General features: G+C 38.2%; 1 protein-coding gene across 5 annotated transcripts; it reads left to right on the top strand.

The window, feature by feature from the left end:
• The first annotated feature begins 1,128 nt into the window (after positions 1-1,128).
• On the top strand, positions 1,129-16,441 carry LOC107093585 (erythroid differentiation-related factor 1-like). 5 transcript variants are annotated; one of them, XM_015388741.1, is made up of 26 exons: positions 1,129-1,265; positions 1,562-1,709; positions 2,655-2,863; positions 4,144-4,210; positions 4,299-4,424; positions 4,513-4,637; positions 4,735-4,882; positions 5,045-5,149; positions 5,269-5,390; positions 7,640-7,751; positions 7,901-8,048; positions 8,138-8,249; positions 8,562-8,673; positions 8,836-9,123; positions 9,217-9,288; positions 9,399-9,540; positions 9,623-9,814; positions 10,033-10,233; positions 10,327-10,545; positions 10,662-10,888; positions 10,974-11,132; positions 12,884-13,033; positions 13,319-13,472; positions 13,583-13,698; positions 13,782-13,954; positions 15,019-16,441. In XM_015388741.1, the coding sequence occupies exons 2-26, from the start codon at positions 1,572-1,574 to the stop codon at positions 15,182-15,184; spliced, it is 3,783 nt and encodes a 1,260-aa protein (XP_015244227.1). In that variant the 5' UTR covers positions 1,129-1,265; positions 1,562-1,571; the 3' UTR covers positions 15,185-16,441. The 5 variants fall into 5 exon arrangements, with proteins under 5 accessions (XP_015244227.1, XP_015244230.1, XP_015244226.1 ...); XM_015388744.1 differs by having other exon boundaries at positions 1,132-1,265; positions 1,555-1,709; positions 9,626-9,814; XM_015388740.1 differs by having other exon boundaries at positions 1,132-1,265; positions 1,555-1,709.
• The last annotated feature ends 291 nt before the right edge of the window (positions 16,442-16,732 follow it).

Below are 16,732 nucleotides of genomic sequence, written 5' to 3'. Positions count from 1 at the left end.
CCATGTCAGAGGATGAAGAGAGAACATCCAGAAACTCACAACCAGAGAAACAGTACTACACTGAAAAACAGGCTGATCTCCAACAGCTATAAACAAAGGTGTTGATGGCAGCAGCACAGCTGTTATTTCTCTCCAGGATGGTGTCACAGCAAAGCAGGAACAGATGAGGCAAAGCTATAGTAGAAAAAGCAGAGAGAGTATAATGTTAGAGATTAAACTAACAGGTTCTGCAGAGTGGAAGAATAGAGATAGAATGAAGCAGAATGATGACATAGGGATCCCTATGTCCTCCAGCAGTCTAAGCCTATAGCAGCATAACTATAGAAATAGCTCAGGATAACCTCAGCCACTCGAACTATAAGCTTTATCAAAAAGGAAATAAATAAATGTTTAGTTAAGAGCTAAATGTTTATTTAACAAGCTTAATGTTTAGTTTGGAGCTAAATATTTATCTAACAAACTAAATATTTAATATGGAGCTAAATGTTTATTAAAAATAAAAATATTTTATTTGCAAACTAAATATTTAGTTTGGAGCTAAATATTTATTTAACCAACTAAATATTTAGTTCAGAGATAACTATTTATTCAACAAACTAAACATTTACTTTGGAGATAAATATATATTTTAAAAAATATATATATTTTATTTGCAAACTAAATATTTGGTTTGGAGATAAATATTTATTTAACCAACTAAATATTTAGTTTGGAGTTAACTATAACGATTCCTAAAAATCTTATAGATGTATTTTATAGATAAATAGGATAGAAAGAGTTTTTATTTTGTTTCTCAATTCACTGATATGTACGGGTCTGTTTAGAGAGTTGTTATGATAGTTGTAATGACGGCCTGTGCAACAAATATACAGATAAATAGAAAACAACGGATGTATTTAGATTAGATTATGTTCCCCATACTTTTAAACCCGAGCTACAATTACAATTTGTGTCTGCTAGGAGACTTTCAGAATAAAAGCACTTAGAATAAGACAGAAGGTGCTCCATCTTTCTAGAAAAAACTCCTCCATGTATTTCCGGTTTAAGTCTCTTTTCATAACAACAAGTTTTATGAAAAATGCTTCTCTTAAAAAAAAATTGTTTTATGTGTAGCATATAAGTCATTAGTTTTAATATTTTGGATTAACTTTAAACGCGTTTATTTCTCATAAATAGGAAATAAGAGCCGTTTCTGCAGTTTGTCTCACCGTTAAACCGGAAGTTGTTGTTAGCTTGTTGTCAGTGAGAGAGGCTGCAAATGGAAGGTAGGCTACAGGCTTCTAAGACCTGTTTATTTACTACTAACAATATATTATTTACATTATAACAGGCACCAATAAGTTATCATTTGAATTTGGGTTAGCTTTAACGCTTAAAGGTATTGTGAATCTACTTTTTTTCCACGCTATCTGCTGTTTTGTTGAGCTAGCTTGACAATCTAACTAACTCTGGAATAACCTCTGACTTCGTCTAAACAATTAAGTTATTTCGTGCGTTATGGAGACAATCTATGGCTGTTTCATGAGTCCTAAGAGCAAAGTGTTTGTTTTCCAGTTTTTAGGAGTTCGTAGATGAGAATAGAAGTTGGAGGAATAAGACACTTGTTCACTATGAGCTCAGCAGCTGAGGACAGAGAGCCTGGGATTCCCATGGATCATTCAAAAGAAGATCTTGGTGGAGCCGCAAACACAGGAGATTACAGCAAACATGTAAGTAATTAGACCAAATCTATCTTTATCGCGTTTAAAACTAGACGCTATTCTCTTTACTGAAGATAATGTTTTGTTTCCTTAAGTGACTTGCATTGTTGTCTTTAATCTCTTCAAAATAAAAACACCCGAAGTAATTAGATCATTCAAAAGATTTTAAATCTATTATGTTCCCACAGTATAAAACTAAGCATAATAGTTGTATGGGAAAATACAGATTTGAAAGAGTAGGAAAAAATAAAATTTTAAGTGTTATAAGAGTTAAAGAGTGTATTTTTCTAAATTACACTCATTCATTGAAAATCAAAACCTGTTGAAACTAGCAGTACCAAACTTTCTTATAGTCACCTTATTTAAAATGTAGGTACTTATTCACTAACAAAGTTTTAAAACATTACCATTGTTTTAATCTGTAATAACTAAGAAAAATCAGACGTGTAGAAAAATGTATATCAAGGGCTCATTATTAAATTGATTATAACATTTAAGTGTTGGGCTTAAAGTCTGTTAACGTCTGTGGCTTAGGCTTAGACTTAGACAGAACTTTATTGATCCCTTGGGAAGACTCCCTCCGGAAATTAAGGTTACCAGCAGCTTACATGACAAAAAAGTATTAAGTTAAAATTAAGCAACAAAAAAGTATTAATATATAATTATTATCATTATTATTATTATTATTATTATTATTATTATTATTATTATTATTATTATTATTATTATATATTATTATATGTATTAATATTATATTATTATATTATTAATATATAATGTATAAGTGGCTTTCAACTGGAGTGGATTTGACATTAATTTTTTTCTGGCAAAATATAACCCTTTTCTCATTAATTTACATTTCAGCATTAATTGTTTAAGGTTTTAAATGAATAGATTGACATTAACTTGGTTATTATTCCTAAATTCTAAAATGATATTTGTCTTATTTTGAAGGATATGACGGTTTGTTTGGGCAACAGCGAAGTGAAAAGCAGTGCTGTGGTCAAGTACTCTGCTGCCCCGCCTCCAACCACCTATGCCCTCCTGCAGGAGAAAACAGACCTAAAGCTGCCACCTGCCAACTGGCTGAGAGAAAACTCCAAGCTGGGCAGTGCTGGCACCACTGTGTTAGGCTCCAGTAGCAGGAGCAAACCTTTCTCCAGGTATTCTCTTTAGGTTTGCAGAAATTGGTCACTAGCCACCTGCTTCTGATTTTCTTTCACAACATTAATAAAAATATCCCATATATGTGTTAAACTAGAGAAAATTAATGCTTGGGAGAAAAGCATTAAGAAAAGCATTAGTCACAGAAGCTATGTGCTTTTACAAACTGTAGATGATCACCAGCTTGTTGCCATCACTTTCAGCTAACCTTTAAGTGCAGATTAGACTTCTGCAACCACACACGGTTGCAGAGGCTATGCATCAGAAGCATAAATTGGCCTTTATGCTTCTGATGCATAGCCTCTGCAATGGTCCCTCGCGCCCTCTGCGCAGAGGTTCTGCAACTGTTGTCCCACACCTAAAAAAAAAATCCTGAGTATGTGACGGACGGTCGTAAACCATCGCAGACCTCAAGTGGAAGTGTGCAGACAAAAAGCAGCTGTGATTGGTCCTTGGTATGCCTTTCCGTCTGTTAAAATGGCGCGCCATTTTTAAAAACCGAGGAACAACTACAATGGACAACTACGACAAAAGGTTTATCGGTCTTTTTGCCTACTCCATTAACAGAACCTGTTCCTCTTTGATGTCTAACAACTCTAGATACATCTCCAACACCGTGATGTCTTGCAGACGCGCCATTGTTGATTTGAAAGATAAACACACCCGCCGGCGCCGCCAAAGTTCTCATGAGTTCTCGAATAAGGTCCCCCTTGTGCTTTGGTGGGAAACTGCTGTGAGTCCCTAGAAATTGCAGACTGACGGTGCAGAAGCATACCAGAAAAACTGGTTTGCGACCGCACCCAAGCGACATTTGATGTGTGCGGTTCTAGACGTGTAATCTGCCCTTAAATTGGCCTTTAGGCAGGCTCAAGAAAAGTCAAGAAAGCAGCATAGGAAATGCACGTTGCGGCAATACATAAAAAAATCACCTCACCTTCAGCATTGCCACCACTGTATCTAAAGTCATGCATGACAAACTTATTATGATCCCTATCTGACCAAACACAAAAGAGCACAAAGTAAATGAAAAGCAATCAAACTTTAGTCAGAAAAAGAGAAGCTGATCACCAGAGAGATATATTTGAAGGATTTTGTTGATGCCGGCACGATTACTCCAATATAACTCAGGCATTTAGAATTATGGATGACCAATGTTTCAAATTTAATTGTATGTTACGGTATGTAAAAAATATTTACATTGAACTGATTTTCATTTTTAAATAATTTTCTAAGTGCAACAGGATGGACTAAATGTAAAACATTTTTTTTATCTTCACAGTTTTGGGATGGCCTATGACTTCATTGATTGCATAGGGGATGACGTGGATGTCGTATCAGATTCTGAAGTCAGTTGGGCTTATCCACTACTTTCTGTACTTGTCTCTGAAATTATACCTATAGCCAACAATATATATTGTTTTCTGTTTTCTTCAGAACATCAAAAAACTTCTGAAAATCCCCTACAGTAAGTCCCATGTTAGTATGGCTGTTCACCGTGTGGGAAGGACATTGCTTCTGGATGAGCTGGATACTCAGGAACTCTTAAGGAGATCCTCACAGGTACAGGATCACGTTTCATTACAATCCGTTGGGGGAGTTATTTCCATGGTAAGATTGGTAACTGTGTCCTCGAATGTATTTGTTGTAGACTGGAGATTGGACATGGCTCAAAGAGATTTACCAGCGTCTAATAGATCAAAAATGGCAGAGAAAGAAGAAGAGCAAAGAACACTGGTATCAGAAAGCCATCCTGTCAAAGTTCCTCTACTATAGGTGCGTGTTTGGTTGTATTTCTGGATGAGTTTTGGTGTACAGCCAAAATGGATCTCTGTATATGCTTTAATAACACTCTAACTTATGTTCCTTGCAGTATAAATGGTGATGGGGCAGCAGATCCAGTAACAGAAGACATGATTAAAGATGACGAAGAGAATGGAGCCGAGGAGTACAGCTCCTCTTGGCCTGCTACTTTCACCAGCACAATGTCTGAAGCAGAGGAAACAGATGCTCCCAAACAGGTTATTTAGCTACTAAATTATGAAGTAATTGTCCCTGAGAGCAACATGGGATTTAGAAAGATTTAAAACACAAATATAAGGCTAACTTTGGTCTGAATTATTTTTTATTTGATTTTCTGAAATGTGTAAAAAAATGAAATGCTTATGTTGTTCAACATGCAGGAAAATGTTCCAGAGGATGGCAACTTTGCTTTAGGTCAGGTGACTTCAGTGGGTTCAACTGAGCAGAACCTTCCTACTCTCTTCAATGAAGGGGAGAACAGTCAGGTAACATCACATTGTTTTGCTTTCCCAATATACAATCCTGCTACAGCAGATTATTTTTTTGGTGTTGAAAACTCAAATATACACACTGTTGCATATACTTTGATTTCATGTATTTACAGGGTTTAAGGAACGACTTTGTGCGAAACATCATGTGGACGTTTGAGGATATCCACATGCTGGTTGGATCCAACATGCCTATTTTTGGAGGGGGTCGATATCCTGCTGTCAGTCTGAGATTAAGGTTAGTTATTATGTTTGATTCATGTTCTCTCATTGATAATCTGTTTTTTTTTTTTCAAGAAAAGCAAATATTTTTGTATGTGTAACTTAATATTCTTCTGGCATCTAATGTGTTAGAAATTTAAATTTATCTGCACACAAAGTGTCTATGGTTGGCCTGTAGTAAGAACAGTATTTACCTGCTTAAACATTTATTAGATTATAATCATAGATGTCAATGATGTTACTGAGATTTTAATGAATTAAATGAAGACAGTTGCACAACGTAAAGAATTTAAATACCTTTTTTAAGAATAAAGATCCAGAAATAAATCCTGCTTACATGATCAGAGAAAAGAACACATCTTAATGTTGAAAATAGGAACAAGTGGGCAAAGTGCAGATGGAAAAAAAAGTGGATAAACTCAAAGTTTGAGAAAATAGTAGTTCATTCAATTGCAAAATGTGCTATTTGAAGATATGAAGTAATATCTCGGTGCTTTAAATGACAATAAGCTGCATTGCTTGAAGTAAACACATAGCGACTCATGCAGATGAGCTATCTCTGTTCAAAAACATTTAATGAGATCGCAATGGGAAACCAGTGAGTCCCAGAAATTAAAGGTATAGTGGGATGTTCTTTTTCCAGGTGGATCATCAAAGTAAGTGGTCCTCCTCTAATTGTCAATCATTCTGGTGATAGGTTTACGTAAGGCTGTCCTACGTGCTCGTCCCTAGGTACTTATCTTTTTCTGTGCATGTGCACTTTCAGGTGTATATGTGTGGTGACTTATGGTTTCAGTCAGTCATTGAAGTTCACTTTTCTCACCGCAAATCTTTGAAAATGGCTGAGTGTCATGTGAGTGGAAAAATTGCAAATCTTCTTTTAGAAAGTAAGCTTGTATGAACGATGTAAACAGATGCAATTTTTAAACAGAGCATGCACGAGGAGAAATGGGCTTGTGCACGCTCTTGCAGATGTTTAACAGGCGTTCCCTCTCTGGAGCAGGTACATAGTTGTGCATTTGCATTTCTTTAAAAGTGGAGTGTGCGGTTTCTTTCAAGAATTAGGGAAAATCCTCCCCTATACCTAAAGGGCAGCACCTCTGCCACAAAGGAGAAGTAATCTCTGATCACGGCAGAGGCTTGGATTACAAAACTCTTTGTCAATAGTTTTTTGTTTTTATCTTTACAAGTTTGACATCATTAAGATGCACATACTCCACTATTAAAAATCTGTTAATAATTCAAATAACCCCGGGACGACTTGTTCATAAGTTTCCCTCCGCCTGTCACTATGGTGGAGAATTTTAATGCAGGGTTTAGTTATGATGCAGTATTCCAAGTTTTTAAGATCTCCCAGTTTAGGGTTTTATCATAATATAAAGAACGTTGCACATTTAAACTGACATATTGGACAATGAGAGATTTTGTCAGAGATGCAGCCAAGAAGAATTCACTTAGCTAGGAGAATTAGACACAAATATCATAAATCTGGCAATAATATAAAAACTGAGTGAGACAAGGTTATTTAAAAGAAAGACAATATAAGTTTCATTTTTAGTTCACCAGCTTGCCAAACTTTTGGAACGAGGTTGTCTGATGTCGCAATACTTTATATGTTTTCATGCCAAATGCTTGTGGGTGGAAAATTATACTGCACCTCTTCATATTCACAGCTAAACATGGTGGAGGAAGCATCATACTGTGGGGATAGTTTACTTCGGCTGGGAGTTGAATGACCTTAAAAGACTGCTTTAAAAAAAGGACTTCAAATGTTTTAGACTTGAGATGGAGCTTCCACTATTGCAACTACTTTAATTATACAGTTGGAGCTACATGTGTGTTGGCCTAGTCATAATCCATCAAATCCTAAACCATCCAGATAAACTTGGAATTAAACACATTGCTTGATCAGAAATGTTTTTGATTGAGCATATGAATAAATAAAACTGAATGTTAAACCATTTGTTATGAGTTTCCAATAGAAAACAAAAGCCCTTTGAAAAATTTATGTTGTAGACAAGTTGAGTGAGAATAATAATAAGTACAGGCCATTAAATTAAAGCAATTTTAGCAACTCAAATGAGCTAGAATAAAGGAAGAGTTTATTTGCTTTGCTCTCTTCTCATGTTAAGATGCATATTGGTTGCAAGAAAACTGACCTGCTTCCAAAGATCTTCGTTGTCTCCAAAAAGTGTAACATCATATTTTATTAAAATGGTCTCAGTTTGGAGCCCAGTTTGAACTCTGGCTGTCTGTGTTTTTCAGGGACAGCAACAAACCAATTAACATTTTAACCGGTATCGATTACTGGCTCGACAACCTGATGTGCAACGTTCCAGAGCTTGTCATGTGTTTTCACGTCAATGGCATTGTTCAGGTAAGTGACCCTTCGCTTCTTAGAGAAGCCTGAGAATCACCACATTATGTCATTAGCAGCAAAATAAAACTAATTTCTGCTCTCATTACAGTTTGTTGATCTTTTTTTTTTCTGATGAACTCTTTCTGCTTTCTTTGGTTTTATTTCAGAAATACGAAATGATAAAAACGGAAGACATCCCTCATCTGGAGAACTGTACTTTCTCTACCAGAGTAGTAAAAGACATTGCCCAAAATATCCTCTCCTTCTTGAAGTCCAACTGTACTAAAGAGGGTCACACCTACTGGCTCTTCAAAGGTTGGGCAGAGAGACTCTGGTTAAACTGTTTAAACTCGCCTCTGTTTGTGAATCTGAAGGTTTTTAATGTTATGCTCTTGAATCTACAGCTAGTGGGAGTGACATTGTAAAGCTTTATGATCTTACTACCTTGTGTGAAGAGGCTGAAGAAGAGAAATATCAGAATCCCTTTACTCTTCCTGTGGCTGTTTTACTGTACAAGTGAGTATCTTATTATTTTTATACATATTTTCTGATAGTAAAAGGCTTTTGGTCATTCTTGGTTCTTTCAGACTTAAGGTAATACATTTAATGATGCTTATTAAACTAGAAGATCCAAATCCAATATGATGGCTTTATTGGTTTTCATTTTGTTCATCATGATTCCAATTAAACATGGTTTACATTCAGTCATATGAACTCTGCAAAATGTGGAAAATCTAATGGGAAGTTAAATGTAAAGTTGAAATTTTCTGAAGTTAATATATCAAAAGTTGAACTGAGCTTCTGTCTTTTTATATCTTTGGGGTGCAGAGTGGCTAGTAACCTGATGCTGAAAGCGTGTCAGAACAGAAAACACTATGGAAAAATCAGAACTCTGCTCTTAAACTGCGTCAAACTTCTTGATCCAGAGACGCATCCTCAGGTAGGTGCTGTAGAACTGAAACTCCAATTTTTTTTAATATTGAGCTTTCAAAGTCAGCATTTGATAGTCCAGAAAGCGAAGAGGTGAAATCCCTTGACCTGAAGGACCCTCCTCTCTCCTTTTTTTTGATTGTTTTCTTTTGTTCTGACTGCTCACGCTCAGATCATTGCCTCAGCCTACTATATGCTGTCAGAGCTGTTCCAGCTCGACGAGCTTCCCGACGAAGATGGGGGCGAGTCGCTGCGGGCCGGTGGCTCCGAAGACAGCTACAGTGATGAGGACAGGGAGGAAGAGGATGGTGAGGAGGATGATTTGACAGAGGACGGCGAAGAGATTGGATCTTATAGCAACTGTGGCAGGCCTCAGGACGATAGCAAAGCTGTGGCCGTGATCCGCTCTGTCGGGGAGCTTTCAGTACCTGAGAAATACAAATCAACTCACCAAATTAGAGTGAGTAATGACTTTATTTTCTGCCTCATTCTGACATAAGATGGAGAAAGTGGGGTTTTGAAAAAATGTGAATATCTTGTTCTTTTTCTGCAGCCAAGCTGTGCTTTTCCTGTTTCTCAAGACAAAGAGGAGCGATGCAGACACGTCCTAAGCTACGTACTGAAGGCAAGTTTTTGCATTGGTTTGATATTCATCATGGTGTTCTAGAGTCCAGCCCCATATAAGAACAACATTAGTGATGTGCATGTAAATAAAGGTTGTTATTTAATCTGCAGGGGTTAAAAGCAGTAGATGGCAGCATCAAGAAGGAAAGCGATCTACCAGCTGCAGATCCAAACACTCCCATCCCGCTGAAATATGAGGATGGAGCTGCCAACGGAGCAGCGGAGAAAGGCATCTCTCTTCTTCTTGAGAAAGGTGAGTCTCTCCAACTATTTCACAAAAGGCCATGAAAATGGAATAAAACCCTGATGTCTAAGAGGATTTTCCACGTCCCCAGCAGGGTCAGGGCAGGTGGACCAGAAGCACCCGACACGCTCTGGAATGATCCCAGGCTCCTGGCAGCATCGTATGAAGCTGGAGCTCTTCCTTAAAGCCTCCAAGGCGTACTACGTCCTGTCTGACGCAGCCACAAACCTGCTGAAGTACGGCAGAGCCCTGCGCTACATCAAGCTCTCACTGCAGTGTTATGGTGGGCAAACCTTCCTCCATAATATGGCTTTTTAACTCCTTAATATCTTTCTTTAAATATTCAGTTTTGCAAATATTTAGCTAGTAGAGTAATAATATTAAAAAAGGTAAAGTTACATTGATCACTGCATAATTATCTTCATCCCCTTACAGAATTAGCATGGTTCCTGAATTGATTGAACAACCCAGGTTTCATCACTTTCCTCATTGTTTCCACAGATGCTTACTGTTCTGTAAGTGAAACACTGCACCCACATGTGCTCCAGTTTCACAGCCAGTGCCTGTCCCTGTGTGGAGATATTCAGCTCATGCTGGCCCAGAACGCCAGCAACAGGGCAGCTTATCTGGAGGAATATAGCTACCAGACTAAAGAGGACCAGGAGATCCTGCACAGTCTGCACAGAGAGAGCAGCTGCCAAGGTCAGGCCTTTCCTTCTGAAATACTTTGTGCTTTTTAATCATCATTCTGACTCAAGGATTATTCATTGTTTTGACCTTTTTTTTTCTCATTAGACTTCAGTATGGCAACAGATCTGGCCATGGACCCTGAGTACCAGCTGTTTGTTAGCTGTCGATGCTATGAAGCGGCGCATGAACTGCTTACATCTGAGGTCTTGAAAGATCAATCCTCTGACCAGCTGTCCCAGGTCCTTAAACGGCTGGGAAATATCCGCAACGAGATGGGCGTCTATTACATGAACCAGGCAGCAGCCATGCAGACTGAAAAACAAGGTTAATTAGCGGCATCTGCTGAATTTCGTAATGCTTTTCGCAGTTTTTTTTTTTTTTTTCCATAGAGGTAAAATGTTTATATTTTTTGCTAAACTCTGTCTCTCTTTCTACTGCAGCGAAAAAGTCAGTGTCTGCAGCAGAGCAGGATCTGTGGAAGAAGAGTTTTGGCTTCTTTGAGAAGGGAATGAAGGACTTTGAAAGCATCAGGGACAGCACCAACACGGCCTTACTGCTGTGTAATACGGGCAGGCTGATGAGGATTTGCGCTCAGGCTCATTGTCCTGCGTCCGCCGACGAGAGCAGAGGGGAGTTCTCTCCTGAGGAGGCCCTTTACTACAACAAGGTCTACTATCAGGGGCTCTTAGCAGCAAGTCTCTTAATATTTTCTAATTATATCCATTTCAACTTTTTATTTTTTCATCCCTCAGGCCATAGACTATTACTTACAAGCTCTGAGGGCATTAGGCAGCAGAAAGAGCCATCCAGCTGTATGGGACAGTGTAAACTGGGAGCTGTCCACCACCTATTTCACCCTTGCTACGCTTCTGCAGGACTACGCTCCACTATCCAGGAAAGCCCAGGAACAGGTGAGTCCATACTTACTCTACTATACCAGACTCCTAATGATACTGATGCTATACTTCCACCTCCTAGGAACCCTGACAATATGAACAGCAGGCATATAGATTAACTAGAAATAGGAATTTATATATGCTATAATCATGATATGCTTATGTTATAAGCTGTAGAGGTCAACAGTCATGTGGAAGACTGTTGACTTTGTCAAGAAAAGCAGCTTGAAAATCCTGTCCAAGCATCTAAAGATTACTGATGCTATCAAATTAAAATCTCAGCCGACCTTCAGGGGGATCACTTTTTGTGCCATTCAGCACCGATCCAGTAATTTATGCAGAATAGGCCTTAAACATGAATTTTGGGTGAACACACCATAAAGGTATTCAATGCTCTTTATTATACTGACATTTCTTTACAAAAATATATTTGCTACATTGGACATAGTGACTTGAAGCACATCAGCATTAACTCATGTATTCGAAACAAATATACAGTGGGGCAAAAATGTTTGTTTTTAGTCAGTTTCTTCTGGAAAAATGATAGATCTGTAAATTTCAGCATAGGAACACTTTAACTCTGAGACACAGAATTAGGGGAAACATCCAGAAACTTATTGTAGGAATTTTAGGAGAAAAAAAATGATAAAATATGGTGGATAATAAGTATTTTGTGAATAACAAGAGTAGTTTGTAGCTTAATCTTTGTTGCCAATAGCAGAGAACAAATATTTCCTCTCAGTATTCCAGAGGTTTGCTGTCATTGTAGGTGGTATTTAGGCCCGTTCCTCCATACAGCCTTCTTTAGAGTGGTGATCTTTTGGGGTTGTTGCTGTGCAACAGAAACTTTCAACTCAATTAATTTTCTTTGGGGTTGAAGTCTGGAAAATGACTAGGCCGCTCTGTTTTCATGGAGCCCCTCCTTTAGATCCTCAGCAGTGTGTTTTGGATCATTATCACGCTGGAGGACCCAGCCACACTCCATCTTCAATGCTCTAACTGATGGAAAGAGGTTTGGGCTTAAAATCTACATACATATCTAATACATGAGATTCTTGCTTCCCTTAACAGGGATCAGTTGTCCTGCCCCCATGCAGAATAAACAGTCCCAAAGCATGATGTTCCCACCTCCATGCTTCACAGGAGGCATATTGTTGTTGGGATGCAACTCAGCTTTCTTTCTCCTCCAAACATGATCAGTTGAGTTTGTGCTAAAAAGTTCCAATTTTCTTTATGTGACCTAATGACATTCTCGCAATCCTCTTTTGGATCGTCCATCTGCTTTCTGGCAAACTTGAAACAGGCCTGGACACCTACTGTCTTAGGCAGGGGGAAACCCCTGGCTCTATCAGCCGCTCATTTATCAGCATCTCAAAGAAGATACAGATCTGTGAAGGCCAGACATTTGCTTGTTTGCAGGTGACCAAATACTTACTTTCCACCATCATTTGTAAATAAATTCTATTTTTCTAAAAAAAAAATTTTTTTTATTCCGTCTGTAACAGTTGAAAATGAAGGGCATCTTCCTTTTTTTTAGCTAGGAGAACTTGCACAATCACTGGTCAGTTAAATACTTTATTCCCCACTGTTGGTAAAAACAAAAGCTGTGATATATTTAGAATATGAGTTGAAGTCTTTCAGTTGAATAACTTAAATAATTCAATTCAAGTGATATCCTGCTTTAGTCAGATGCACATTTTCAGTGCAAAATATAATTTAATGATATCAAAAGTTATGTGAATAATGGTTTGTTTGTGTCATGCCAGATTGAACGAGAGGTGACAGACGCAATGATGAAGTCCTTAAAATACTGCGACCTGCAAACAGAGACCGCCCGGCAGCCCCTTTACCAGTACAGAGCTGCAACCATCCACCACCGCTTGGCCTCCATGTACCACAGCTGCTTCCGAAACCAAGTAGGACACAGATCCGCTCACAGACACCGTTATCAAAGAGCTCCCCATGCAGAGATTGCTTTTACTTACTCATGTAACTTTTTTTTGGATGCCATAACTGGAAGCTTTCTGCCTCTTAAAAACTGATGAAATACAATGTCCGTATCATCTCTAGCTACCAGCCTAACAGATCAAAATGAACAGAAATAAGTTTATAAACAGTCTGTGTGTAATGCATTTGTATGATTAGAGTGGTACTTTCTAATATCTCAATAACCAAACTTTTTGGCTGTGCTTGTGTTACAGGTGGGGGATGAACACTTAAGGAAGCAACATCGCAGCCTAGCTGAGCTTCATTACAGCAAAGCTGTCTCTTTATTCCTCAGCCTCAAAGATGCTCCATGTGAGCTACTGCGCACACTGCTGGAGAGGGTGGCCTTCACTGAGTTTACCATGGCAGGTAGGGAACCCTTCATCATGATGTTTGGGCTCATATTTCCTCCTCAACTAGAGAACATTGGTATTTATACATGAAGCTTCCTAAAGATGTTCTGTGTTGCATTTTTAAAGGTCAGAGCAGCAGCGTGGCTAAGTTGAAGAGCCTGATTGGAGCAATAGAGATCATGTCAGAAACCCGCCATGCTTTCCAGCTAATCCATAAGGAGCTGTTGGAAGAGCAGACAGAAGTAAGGAAAATAAAAATGTTGTTTAGATCCCCTCTGTGACTTGAAGCTTTTTCATATAGCATGAACTCCTTTTATTCCTACAGCAGATTGAACCATCTGCTGCTGATTCAGTGGGCTCTCCCAATAAGAGCAGCGGCTCCTCATCTGGATTGGACCTCCAGGAAGTGTTGAAGTTAATTGGTGTGTTTGAGCCAAGTTTCTCCTTCCTGCTGTTTCAAGTAATCAAACTGATGACGACAACCAAGCGGAAACCAAGGTGACTAGGAGTCTAAACCTCTGCTTGGATGTTTTCTATGAGGGCATTATTGCTGCAATATTATTTGCACATGTGTGCGGGGAGTTGTGTGTCTGGATCTCTATTTGTGTGTGTGCAGTGGGATTTGAATGTGTGTGAAAAGATCTGTGTATCTATACGAGAATCTGCAAATGTGTAAAATAACTTATGTGTAATCCGATTTGAAAATGTGTAAAAAAAAAAAATCCACAAATCTTTATTCAGATCTACAAATGTGTGCTAAGATTTGCAATTGTGTAGATCAGTCTGTACACACAGATACTTAAGTCTGACGTATTTTGGCTTCAACACCTAGAAATACAGACAAATCATTGTTTACAAGTCATGCTGTTTCTCGTTAGCTCTCTTTACACATGTGATTTTTGCAACAGTTCTGCTGTGTGAGATCTGCAACTGCGTAGAGAGGATTCGTATGTGTAATAGCCTGATTTTTGTGCCCTGATCACAGGCTCACAGGCTGCGTCTTCCTTCTATAGGGGCATTATTGTTGCAAAGAAGTTGCTTACCCATGGATTATTTGTAGCCTCAAACGTCCAATCCATCTCGCTGTTAGCAGCCATCTTTCCTTGACATATAAACCACACTAGCAGGAAAAAAGGAAGGAAGGAAGGAAGATGTAGCCTGTGAGCAAGTGAGCCTGCGAGCTAACGTTCAGGGTAGCAAATCGAGATATTACACATACGAATCCTCTCTACGCGTTTGCAGATCTGAAAAGTCATGTGTGTAAAGAGCCAACCGAGAAACCACTTGACTTGTAACCAAATAAGTGTCTGTGTGTTCACAGACTTATCTACACATTTGTAGATCTTAGTATGCATTTGTAGGTCTGAATGTAGATTTGTTTTTTTTTATATATATATATTTGCAAATCGGATTACGCATAAGTTATTTTACACATTTGCAGATTCTTGAGATACAGGCACACAAATCTCACACATTTGCAAAGAATATCGCAACAATAGTGCTCTCATAGTTTTCCCACCATTCCAGCGCATCACTGGCTAACTTATTTGTTTGTTTTCCAGCAACAAAGACGAGGACATGTTAAAAAACTATAAGATTGTCTACTCCAAGTTGCTGCGCGCTGACAAAAACGCACCACTCCTCAGTCGCGTAGAGCTCTACATCGAGGTCCTGCAGGAGCTGACCACTTTAACAGGAAGTGAAAACACAGCAACTAATAAGGCTTGAAAAACCAGAGGAGCAGCTGAGTTTTCTGTGCAGCAAGTCTGCACCCAGAGGTTATGGGTTCCTCGATTAAAGGCCTTTTCAACTCAGATTACACCAAGCATCCACGTCATGTCCAGAGAGAAAAAAACCTCTGATACGTCATTACAAAACGTTTTCTGCTTTTAAGTAGTTAAGAAATTTCAGTCCATGTCTGCCATTTAGGTTAGAATATAAACTCTTCAGTTTTTCACATATGCACCATTTTTAGATATTTAAAAAGTAGAGCTCTGATTATATAAACAGATTACACACAGAGTAATATCATTTAATCATATTTATTTCTGTTCTTTATGAGGTGTTGAAAAGCTAAACTTCTGTTTTATTTAATGCAGAACTTTCAGCCTACCGTCTATTTTAGGACCATGTGCTCTACAGTATGTGCCTTTATTGTTTGATCTGGGCTGAATTATTCCTAAATGACGGCATTGATGCAGAGTTGCATGTGGGAGATCAGCATGTGGCTCTGCTGATTTGTTTTTGCCTATTTTGCTTCAACAGAGACCTCAGCATACGATCATGTTGTCAGTTATTTGCAACATTAAACCAGGGATTATTATTTTGGGCAGTGTGTCCAGTTGCAAAGCCCTGCTGGAGAATGAAATCAACATCTCTATAAAACCAGTTACAAAGAAACAGGAGTGAACAAATTGGAGCAACACCAGGAGATGACCTCGCTGACTCGATTCTCCACACTGAACCCCAATTAACGACCGTCTTTCCTGTGGGTTATTAAAAAAAAAAAAGATTTACATTAGCTGTGTGACACACATTGAAATGGTTTTAGATGCATCGCTCTGGCTGTAATTGGTCTTTCCATTGTGTGACCTTCACTTCTAGAATTGAAATTCTGAGCCATAATGTATGCAGATATTGAATTAACAGAGTAGTTTTAGTGTATACTTTCAGATCTGCAAATGTAGATATATTTTCCAATCCTTATTAAAGCAAAAAGAAATTCTTCAATGTTCGCAATAGTTTGCCTGCTGTCACCAAACTGAAGATTTTTGCTAAAGATTGAAATACAGTGGGTTATTTATCATACAAAGAGTGTCAAATGAGTTATTTGATAATAACCAAAAGCTGTCATGCTGACAAATATGAGTCATCAAACCTGATTTCAGCTCAATAACAATTCTTTCTGCTATAGCCTTCTGCTCATGCCTTTGTGTTCTGAAGAGAATTCTAGTATCTGTAATTCACAGCTTTATGGCGTCAGATAAAAAAAAAAGAAACACACAAAAAGCTTTTGGCGTCTTTAAAGGGGCGGGGATAACTTTGCATACCTGCACCTTGGCAATTCTGTTTGCTTCACCAGTTTTAAACTGTTTTGTAAAAAAAATGTACATTTAGATTGTATTTGAGGGTTTCCATAACCTATTTTGTAGAAATTTGTAACTTTTCAGCAAAATAAAAAAAAAAAAAATCAGAAAATCTAAAAGAATTTTTACTCATTAAGGCTCAGAGACCGATTCATCACGTCTCGGTCAAATACCTTTCAGGTTGTGTGCC

This window comes from Cyprinodon variegatus, unplaced genomic scaffold (assembly GCF_000732505.1).
Source record: "Cyprinodon variegatus isolate N-32 unplaced genomic scaffold, C_variegatus-1.0 Scaffold433, whole genome shotgun sequence".
Taxonomy (NCBI): domain Eukaryota; kingdom Metazoa; phylum Chordata; class Actinopteri; order Cyprinodontiformes; family Cyprinodontidae; genus Cyprinodon; species Cyprinodon variegatus.
Note: the sequence above shows the minus strand (reverse complement) of the source record. Positions and strands in the feature narration are given on the sequence as shown.

Excerpts from the sequence above, each read along its gene's own strand:
- LOC107093585 (XM_015388741.1), top strand. The coding sequence starts at position 1,572 with ATGAGAATAGAAGTTGGAGGAATAAGACACTTGTTCACTATGAGCTCA. Across the intron at positions 4,883-5,044 it reads AAACAGATGCTCCCAAACAG|GAAAATGTTCCAGAGGATGG; the intron begins GTTATTTAGCTA and ends TTCAACATGCAG. Across the intron at positions 8,674-8,835 it reads ATCCAGAGACGCATCCTCAG|ATCATTGCCTCAGCCTACTA; the intron begins GTAGGTGCTGTA and ends GCTCACGCTCAG.